Genomic DNA, 10971 nt, shown 5'->3' on the forward strand with positions numbered 1-10971 from the left:
TATAATAGAGTAGAAAACAAAGCAGTAACCATAAAGTTGAGAAAGCATGGCGCTGACTATGCTCTGTCACTGAACAGAACTATTGTTTGCCAAATGCTAAAGTGCTTTGGAACAAAACCATTCACTCTACATGTAAACCACCATGGTCTTAGGTAAATCATTTACATTTTTCTTTTTTGCATGCTTGTGAGCGAAGCAGACTCAATGGTATGGTGTTAAATGGTATAAGATAAAATTTTGCTAGTCCACTTGGGAAAAAATTAGGTTCATCATCAAACATTAACACGTGACATGAATGCTAATTTGAGGCACTGTTCTTTCTCTCAGTAGGAAAAGAAATGGATTCCTTTGACTATTCATTCAGATGTAAGGAACTGGATAGGGTACATCATTGCCCTTCTGGATTATGGTAGCCCTACAGTGGTTCTTAGGATTAAGAAGGGTGGCTGGGAAGAGAAAGAGAAGTTAGTCTATAAAACTAGAGTGGAATTGGAGTCATTCAAGCAACAAGAAGTATTTTTAATTTCTTTTGAACAGTCCAGTCACAGGCAGACTCTGGTCTGAATTTCATTTTATAAAAGTCTGGAGTTACCACATAAAACGCCTTGTAAACAAACCCCAGACCCTAGTCCATGGTCAATGATATACTTCTATAAGCCATGTTGTTTTAACAGGTAAATACAAATCTAAAAAAATATTTTTAAAATTTTGTTCTCTGATGCCAAAAAGGAATGAGAACGTCCCCCCTCCTTTTTCATAACACATTTCCTTTTTTTTTAACATCTTTATTGGAGTATAATTGCTTTACAATGGTGTGTTAGTTTCTGCTTTATAACAAAGTGAATCAGTTATACATATACATATGTTCCCATATCTCTTCCCTCTTGCGTCTCCCTCCCTCCCATCCTCCCTATCCCACCCCTCTAGGTGGTCACAAACCACCTAGCTGATCTCCCTGTGCTATGTGGCTGCTTCCCACTAGCTATCTATTTTACGTTTGGTAGTGTATATATGTCCATGCCACTCTCTCACTTTGTCACAGCTTACCCTTCCCCTTCCCCGTATCCTCAAGTCCATACTCTAGTAGGTCTGTGTCTTTATTCCCATCTTACCCCTAGGTTCTTCATGACCTTTTTTTTTTTTTCCTTAGATTCCATATATATGTGTTAGCATACAGTATTTGTTTTTCTCTTTCTGACTTCACTCTGTATGACAGACTCTAGGTCCATCCACCTCACTACAAATAACTCAATTTCGTTTCTTTTTATGGCTGAGTAATATTCCATTGTATATATGTGCCACATCTTCTTTATCCATTCATCTGTTGATGGACACTTAGGTTGCTTCCATGTCCTGGCTATTGTAAATAGAGCTGCAATGAACATTTTGGTACATGACTCTTTTTGAATTATGGTTTTCTCAGGGTATATGCCCAGTAGTGGGATTGCTGGGTCATATGGTAGTTCTATTTGTAGTTTTTTAAGGAACCTCCATCCTGTTCTCCATAGTGGCTGTATCAATTTACATTCCCACCAACAGCATAACACATTTCCTTTTAAAAACTTGTAATATAAATCCTTTTTCTCTGTTTTTGAGATGTATGCTCCTCTTCTAAAAAGGTGAATAAACTTTCTGCCAGTTTTCCATCCCGGGACCGTCTTTTGGGGGAGGGGCCCTTGGAGCCGCCTCTTTGAAATGCGGGCGTTTAGAAGGATGGCGCTTTGTCTCCCTGACGCTGGGGGTTTAGCCTAAGTGCTTGGCTCCAGGGAGTAACTTTCTGTTTGTCACTAAGATATGAGAACTTTTATTTTTCCTTTGGATACAGACAGTCAACATGTAAATAATGGATTATATCTGCCTGGCTATATAGAAGGGTGAGATTTCCTTGTCTTGGCAATCTCTTTAGTGGCCTGCCTGTAATGTGCATCACAGTCTGATTTTATGCTGATTCAATAATACAACTGTTTCCTTGTCTGCACTTATGAAGAGGATTATCTGGGTTGGCAGGTGATTTTACTTTTAGTCTGTTTCTCCATCGTGCTCCTACTACCAGATGAAGTACTAGAATTTATCAGGAATTCTTATAATTACCCAGAAAGAGAAATATTGCTATCTTTGTTTTAACAAGGGACTAAATTGACACACAAATAAAGGGAAGGTGCTGTGAGTCAGTGGCAGAACTAGGAATGGAGCCAGCAGTTCTAACTCTGATCCTGAATGAAGAGAAAAAGAAAATGCAGAAATACCACACTTCTTCCCCCACATAATACAATTTGATTTTCAAGCTAAGTGAAACGGCTTGCCCTATGGTTCAATGGAACATAATGCTGCATCCTCTTCAGGGGTGGTTATTTCTGGAGCATAATCCTGTAATCCCACTGCTTGCACAAATTCAGACAAGGTCAAGGAATCAGATTTAACTCCACTATGACATTTTTGCTCTAAAAATAAGCCAATATTGTCCCTGTAGGGAAGGCTGATGGAGCGTGTGAATAATGGCTCTTCAATTCCCAGTAGCTCCCGGGTATGCTGAGAAATTACCTGTAATGCAAGGATAATTTTTTAATGGGATTAACCTGAAAATACAACTAAATCAAGTAAGTTTTACTTAGTTTCCTAGACCTCTTGAATGCTAACCCCTTAAGCTAATTCTATGGGGAAATAATAACGAGATAACACATTGAAAGGCTTCCTACCCTGGCATTATCAAAACACAGTTCTTAAGAGAAACATCACATGATTTATCTTTTTAAAAGTGCCACTTAAAGATGTTTCTAGATCCTTGCATCAGATCGCCGCGGATGGGTTCATTTCTTTTTCTTGGCTGAGCAATTTGACCAATGATATGAGCAGATAATATGTTCAGATTAGGAGCCATGACTTTCTCTAGGAAGGTTAATAAATAACTTTATAAGGGACTCAGTTAACTAAGAAAAAAATTATTACTCAGTTATTCAATTTTTTGCCTGGAAAGAAATCTCAAACACTAAAAAGCAGACATTAAAGTTCCAGTTATTTTATTAGTGCCTATACTTGCATATTCTTTTAAAATATCTTTTGCCACAATTTCAGTGTCTCTAAAACATACTTTGTATTCATTGAGTACCATGCCACTTGGTATCCTAAACTGTCATTGCATTTTCAAAGTCTAGTTTTAATTGCAGGTCTGTTATAACACTGCTATTTGAATTCATATTCTGCCTCTGGGTGAGAATGTAGTCCGTGAAATTGCTGCTAGAACACAGTCATAGGAGTATGTGGAATGGATTTTTGTTTGTTTAAAACTACTGGCCATAGTTACAAGGCTGGAAAATTCACACCACAGACAATTCTTAACCTGATGCAAAACTGCTCATTAGGAGTACATTTTAGATAGGTAAAATACCATTATTAAAGCAGATGTACAATGTCCTTAAGATCTGCTTGTTGATTCATATAACAGTGTGGATTAATCTTAAATGCATTTTGCTAAGGGAAAGAAGCAAGACTCAAGGCCTACATATTATTTGATTTCATTTGTGTGACATTCTGGAAAAACTATAGGGACAAAAAACAGACTAATGGTTGCCAGGGATTAGGTGGAGGGATAGGCTGACTACTGTGGGGACACGGGAAGTTTTAGTGTGATAGAATCGTTCTATACAGTTTTGTGGTGGTGGATACATGACCCTGTGCATTTGTCAAAACCCACAGAACTGTATACTAAAAAGAGTGACTTTACTGCAGGTAAAAATTTTAAAAGCCAGGATGTTGTGGGAACCCATGATGGAATATAAACTCTGCGCAGATGAATCTTAACTTTATTACAAATTAAGACATAATCTCACTGAAGGGGGCTGGGAAGAAAGGAGCTGACCTAAATAACTTTCACTTTGAAAAACAGTGCTTTGTCTAGTTAGTGTAAGGCTAATGACAAAAAGAACCGTACACAAATACTGTACTCTTTTGGTAAATTTGTTTCTTATAGGGATACATATTTATAAATAAGCAGAGCCAGGTTTCTCACTGTCAGAGAAAGAAGTTATAAAGAAGCAAAGTGGGGTAGGGAGTAGGAAGGATGAAAGCTAGTATGAACCCTGTGGTGATGGACTAGAGTCAGGGATATCAGTACGAACACATGCTTACAGAAATAAGATAAATATTTGTGTATACATGGGTTAGTATTATACATATATTTCCTACATCCTTCTGCTGAGAGTGCCTAGAAGCAGTAACACCTCAGTAGCAACAAGCACAACTAGTGACCACATCTTAATTTCTAAATACCATTCTCTAATAAAAGCAACCAGGGCTCCTTGGAAACATGCCTGCTTCTAGGACTGTAGCAAGGAAAATAGAAAATGAGTCTGAAGTAAAGTGTAGTGCCAGAAAATGCTAAAAAACAATAAAATGAAATAACGGGAACATGTCAAAAGGACACAGGAGACAAACTGAAAGAGTTCCCAAATAGGGAAGAAGGGACAATTAAACAGAAGAGTTCCTTAAGCAGAGTTCCAATTAAACATGGAAGGAATGAGGAAACCAAATCATCATTAGAACAACATAGTAATAACTGATGCAGGCAAGATACACTGATGAATACTAAAATTAGTGGGCAAAACTTTAAGAAACAGGTAATTTGCATAGCCTCAAACCACCTCCCCCAGTATATCTATTACTGTGGTATTTACTGTATGTCCATAAACTCTTTGATACTCTTCCCTCCAGGAGGTGGAGCTTAATTCCCCTCTCTTTGAGTATGGGCTGGACTCAGCAACCCACTTCTAATGAATAGAATATAAAAAGGGAAACACAGTAACTTTGTAGTGAAGAAACCTGCAGGCACCACCTTGACCAAATGATCAAAGTTAACATCTCCAGTAATAAATCACATTGATGCCATGTACTCCCTGATATGATTAGATGAGAAGGGCTCATCATCTCTGTGATACTCTCCCCACAAAGCATAATCTCATGGGAAACATAAAACAAACTCAGACTGAGGGAAATCTACACAATACCTGATCACTACTCTTCAAAGTAAGGTCATGAAAGATAAAGATCAAGAAATTGCCATATATTGGAGGAGACCAAGGAAACATAACAGCTAAATACAAGATAGTATCCCCAACTGGATCCTGGAACAAAAAAAGGACATCGGTGGAAAAATTGCAGAAATCTGAATAAAGTCTGTAGTTTGTTTAATAGTACCGTGCTGGTGTTAATTTCTTAGTTTTGATAAATATATAAATGGTTTGATAAATGGTTACATAAGATGTTAACATTAGGGTAAGCTGGGTTAAGAGTATATGGGGGACTTCCCTGGTGGTCCAGTGGTTAAGAATTGGTCTTGCAATGCAGGGGACGCGGGTTCAATCCCTGGTCAGTGAAAGATCCCACATGCCGCGGGGCAACTAAGCCCATGCGCCACAACTAGAGAGCCCAAGTGCTGCAACTACAGAGCCTGCGTGCCACAATGAAAGATCCCACGTGCTGCAACTGAGAATGACGCAGCCAAAAAATAAATAAATATATATTTTTAAGAGAGTATATGGGAACTCTCTGTACTATCTTTGCAACTGTTCTGTAAAACTAAAATCATTTGAAAATTTTAAAAAATATATATTTTTGTTCAGTGACAATTGCTGACATGTTGTTATGAATTTGTGCTATTTAAATAGCTTGCAATAAGGCAGGTGTAATAAAATTCCTGAGATATTATTAAGCTTATAAGGCTCTACTTTGTAACATAAAATCATGCATATGAAAGGAATAAGCAATTCATCTATATTCTTCTCCAAATATTTATCACAGAGTTCTTTTGTTCACTTGATGGAGTGAATAGTTTAAAATATTTTGTGAATTATTTTCTAAGACAAAGCTGAAGCAAGTGCTATCTTGTCTAGCTTGTCCCTAGAATAAATAAGATTGACTTTCTCTCCCCTTTTTACCAAGCTAGTGCATCACTATAAATGGGAAAGACAGGATAGTGGTTTCCAGTGCTCCCTTGGCCAGGTGAGAAGAATCAGTGTTTCTCTTTCACAGAACTAGAACAAAAAATCTTAAACTTTGTATGGAGACACAAAAGACCCCGAATAGGCAAAGCAATCTTGAGAAAGAAAAACAGAGCTGGAGGAATCAGGCTCCCTGACTTCAGACTATACTACAAAACTACAGTCATCAAAACAGTATGGTACTGGCACAAAAACAGAAATACAGATCAATGGAACAGGATAGAAAGCCCAGGAATAAACCCATGCACCTATGGTCAACTAAGCTATGACAGAGGAGGTGAGAATATAAAATGGAGAAAAGACAGTCTCTTCAACAAATGGTGCTGGAAAACTGGACAGCTACACGTAAAAAAATGAAATCAGAACATTCTTTAACACCATACACAAAAATAAAGTCAAAATGGGTTAAAGACCTAAATGTAAGACTGGTTATTATAAAACAGAGGAAAACATAGGCAGAACACGCTTTGACATAAATTGCAACAATATCTTTTTCGATCCATATCCCAGAGTAATAGAAAACAAATGGGACCTAATTTAACTCAAAAGAAACCATAAACAAAACGAAAAGATAACCCACAGAATGAGAGAAAATAGTTGCAAATGATGCGACTGACAAAGGATTAGTCTCCAAAATTTACAAACAGCTCATGTAGCTCAATATCAAAAAAACAAACAACCCAATCAAAAAATGGGCAGAAGACCTAAAGAGACATTTCTCCAAAGAAGATATACAGATTGCCAACAAACACATGAAAGGATGCTCAACATCACTAATCATTAGAGAGATGCAAATCAAAACTGCAATGAGGTATCACCCCACACCCGCCAGAATGGCCATCTTCAAAAAATCTGCAAACAATAAATGCTGGCGAGGGTGTGGAGAAAAGGGAACCCTCCTACACTGTTGGTGGGAATGTAAATTGATACAGCCACTATGGACAACAGTGTGGTGGTTCCTTAAAAAACTAAAAGTAGAGCTATTATATGATTCAGCAATCCCACTCTTGGGCATATATCCAGAGAAAAACATGGTTCAAAAGGATACATGCACCCCAGTGTTCATTGCAGCACTGTTTACAATAGCCAAGACATGGAGACAACCTAAATTTCCATCAACAGATGAACAGATAAAGATGTGGTATATATAATAGAATATTACTCAGCCATTAAAAAGAATGAAATAATGCCATTTGCAGCAACATGGATGGAACTGGAGATTATCATACTAAGTGAAGTAAGTCAAACAAAGACAAATATCATATGATATCGCTTATATGTGGAATCTAAAAAAAACGATACAATGAACTTACTTACAAAACAGAAACAGACTCACAGACTTAGAGGACGAACTTATGGTTACCAGCGGGGAGGGGAGGGGTAGATTGGGAGTTTGGGATTGACATGTACACACTGCTATATTTAAAATGTCTTTCCATGAAAAAAGAAAAGAAAAAAATTAGTGTTTCTTTCTTCCTGCACCCCTCACCAGTCTCACCTATACATTCTCTGTCATCTTAGTATTTTGTAGGAAGAACAAAGGGAAAGGTGAGTCAGTTCTGTAGGTGTTAGAGACATAAAATGTATGACAGCTTTGGAAGAGAGGTTACTGTGGGCTGAGAAGATCAGGAAAGACTTCATGGGGAGATGAGAATTGAGTTGGGTCCTGAGGGATGGTTAAGATTCATATTAGTCTTGCGGGGGAGGCGGGGAACTGAGCAAAGATGTAGAGGGAAGAATGCACAAGACGGGTTTGTGAGGGTGTGAGCTGGACCTGTGAGGCTGAAGCAGAAGATTCACATAGAAGAGTACCAGGCGAGAGAACAGTGGTGGGAGAACACTTGTGGAGGGGCCTGAATCCTAAGCTGAGGAGTTGAGACTACCTTGTAAGTAGAGGGGATCCAAAGAAGCTTTGAGTAGTATGCTGTATAAATAGTTGGAAGGTGAAAGTCTAAAAGCAGGGTCCTTGAATCCAAAGGGCCTATAGACAGAGGCTAAAAGCAGGCTACTGGTACATTCTAGTAAAGGTCTGATAAAGGTCTGAACAAGTGGGAATGGAGAAAACCAGATGCTATAGGAGGAACTGATGGTTCTTGGGATCTTTGTGGGGATCAAAGGAAAGAGAGGAAGCAACCACTCTGAGCCTGGGAAACTAGGAGTATGATAACACCTTTGGGAGAAATTGGAGGCCACGTTGGAATAAAAGGAGGATGGTTTGAGATGGTAGCACTGTTTCAGTGCTCTAGTGGGAAATTATACACAACTCACCTTCATGTCCTCGAAATCTGTTATACCCATCTGAGGGAGGTTTGAGCAGTTTACGTGGATGAGTTTTCGGCCACTGATGAAGTTTGTGGTAAAACACTCCTGTCAGTACAATGAGAACATTACTCAAAAGATGTATGGCAAATACAGGAAGAAAAAAAGCAAGAAAGAGAAAAGGAGGTGGGAAGGAAGGAAAGAGGGAGGGAGGGGAGGAGGAATAAATAAATCATATTTGTCTCTAGCTCCGTACTGAGAAAAAATTGTAATTTAATAATCCCACATATTTTCCATCTAAACTCTTGATTAAATTTCACACTGCTGCTTAATTTTTTTTTTTGGCACGATACAACCAGTGCTTCTTTCTTGCCTCAACTACATTTTTAACTACAGTGGTACCAAAGATTTCAGATCTTGTTTTGTTTGTGGAACACAGTTGGCAGTGAAATAATAGGATTCACCCTATTTAAAAAAGAAAACTATCCTTGGTTAATTGGCTATATAAATTAGTACTGTTAGGTGATCATGATACGTATAACACATTTGGGGCAGACACTAAGATTAATAGCACAAGTTCAAGTTAAGGGAGTTGCTACTAAAACAACCTAACAAAGTACCAAAAAGTCTACCTTGGATGAAATCTTTTTGGAAATACAGATTTCTATGAAAAGAAACCTACATAAATTTCTTAGTCTTTATTCAAGGATTGCAGAGAAGTATAATCACTGTGATGAATAGGAAAAACAAACGTGACCTTTCCTTCCTCTCCCAATATACAAATATGTATCAGTGGAAAGGCCAAAATTAAAATCCAAGTTACTACCATAGTCCATGCCTCTTCTACACTCCTTCTAGTGAAGATGCAAAAGCTCAGGTAAGGATAGAGGAATAAGAGGTAGAGGAATGAGAGTATACGATTTCAAAAAATGTTATTTTTGTATACCTTGTATTGAGGGAAGCCTAGCTGGCAAATCCACTCTGCAACTTTCTCTGGGCTCCATTCAAGATACTCAAATTGTAGGTCAGTACTTTTTTTTGGCTGCGTTTCTTTATCCTTAGGTACCAGTGTCACTGACTCTGGGGACAGATCTTTCTTTTCATTAGAGGACTCTTTTAAATCCCTCTGAGACTCAGAGTAATATGAGTAGAATTCATAATTGGTATCAGAAAACTGAAACAGATTTTGGAGTTCTTTAGAAAACTCATAATCTATATTCACTGAGTCTACTTCACTTATTGGAAGAGACTCTAACACAGAGTCTTTTGAAACGTCTTTAGTTTCTTTTACTAACAACTTTCTTGTTTGATAGTCAGAGTACTCTGGCTCATCTCTGTCTACAGAACACTTAAGTCTGATTGGTTCTGGCCTATCTTCCTTGGCAAATTCTACACATGTCTCTATTCTAAGTAGTGGTTTGGCTTTATATGGTAACTCTGAATCTATCTTCTTAGTTGGCTCTGTTTGTGTCTTCTCTTGCACCTCTGGTATGATCTTCTGTGGTGGCACCTGACCTGTTTCTTCAGTTGACTTTCTCGGTTCTTTCTTTGGAAACTCTGGTTTAGTCTGTTCTGGTGGCTCTGGAACTTGCTCCTCAGTTGACTCTCCTAGTGTCTCCTCTGATCTGGACTTCTGTGATGGTGCTAGACCTGTCTCCTCAGTTGATTTTTTCTGCTTCTCTTTTTGATCTGGAGATTTGGTGTCCTCTGGTGGCTCTAGAACTTTCTCTGCAGTTGACTTTCTTTGTGTCTCCTCAGTAGACATACTTGGTTTCTCTTCTGGAAACTCTGGTATGGCCTGCTCATGTGGCTCTGTCCTCTTCTCCTCAGGTGACTTACTTTGTGTCTCCTCTGGAATCTCTGGTGTGGTCATCTTTGGTGGCTGAAGATCTGCCTCTTCAATTGATCTTCTTAGTTTCTCACTTGGAAATTCCGGTTTGGTCTGCTCTGTAGGTTCCAGACCCGTCTTTCCATGTTGCTCTCTAAGTGACTCCTCCCAAACCTCTAGTTTGGTCCCCTCTACTAACTCTAATCTTGTCTCACTGATTGTGGCCCCTGGAACCTCAGACTCGGCTTCCTTTCGTAGCTCTAGATCTGTTTCCTTAGCTGCCTCTATGAGCATATCCTCTGTGACATCTGGTTTGGCTTCCTCCTCTGGCTCCCCATGCTTTTCGTCCACAAGGACCTCCAAATCCTTGAAAAGCTCTACTTCTATCTGTCTGGATGTCTCCGACTTTACCTCTTTGGGAATCCCTAGCTCAATCTCGCTAGAAATGTCTGTCTTGGACTTTTGGGGAGCTTCTTCCTCGGACGTCCAGGTGGGTTTCAGACGTCGGTGTATATTCTTAGCACTCGCCGGTGTCTCCTCTTTGAAGCCCTCTTCTTGCGTCTCTGGTTGTGGCTCTTGGTCAGTCCCTACAGGCAGCTCTGGCCCTGCCTCTTCCATGCTGCCTGGTTCGACATCTTCAGTCACCTTAAGAGACTGAAGTTTTGGTCTCTCAGGCTGCAGGTCTTCATCTTCACCGGGGCCGGAATCGTAACCTTCTGGGACTTCAGCCGTGACGCAGACTAGCCGACGCGCCCAGGCCTCCTAGCAACCCCAATTTCCGATAGCGTGTCTATGGATACCACGACTTCCGGCCGGGTCTCACCGAATCTTGCCCAGGTTTCGTTTCTTCTTTCAAGCACTGACTTTAAAAACCTGCGATCATAAGCACGC

The 10971-nt window shown here is 39.3% G+C and overlaps 1 protein-coding gene across 1 annotated transcript; it reads right to left on the reverse strand.

The window, feature by feature from the left end:
* Positions 1-2304: 2304 nt before the first annotated feature.
* Positions 2305-10963, reverse strand: SAMD15 (sterile alpha motif domain containing 15; the record flags this gene model as incomplete). The annotated part of the gene is made up of 4 exons (XM_082649355.1): positions 2305-2541; positions 8262-8360; positions 9199-10842; positions 10958-10963. The coding sequence occupies 4 exons, from the start codon at positions 10961-10963 to the stop codon at positions 2305-2307; spliced, it is 1986 nt and encodes a 661-aa protein (XP_082505481.1).
* Between the last annotated feature and the right edge of the window lie 8 nt (positions 10964-10971).

This window comes from Grampus griseus (assembly GCF_964374135.1).
Source record: "Grampus griseus genome assembly, chromosome: 2".
Lineage (NCBI taxonomy): Eukaryota > Metazoa > Chordata > Mammalia > Artiodactyla > Delphinidae > Grampus > Grampus griseus.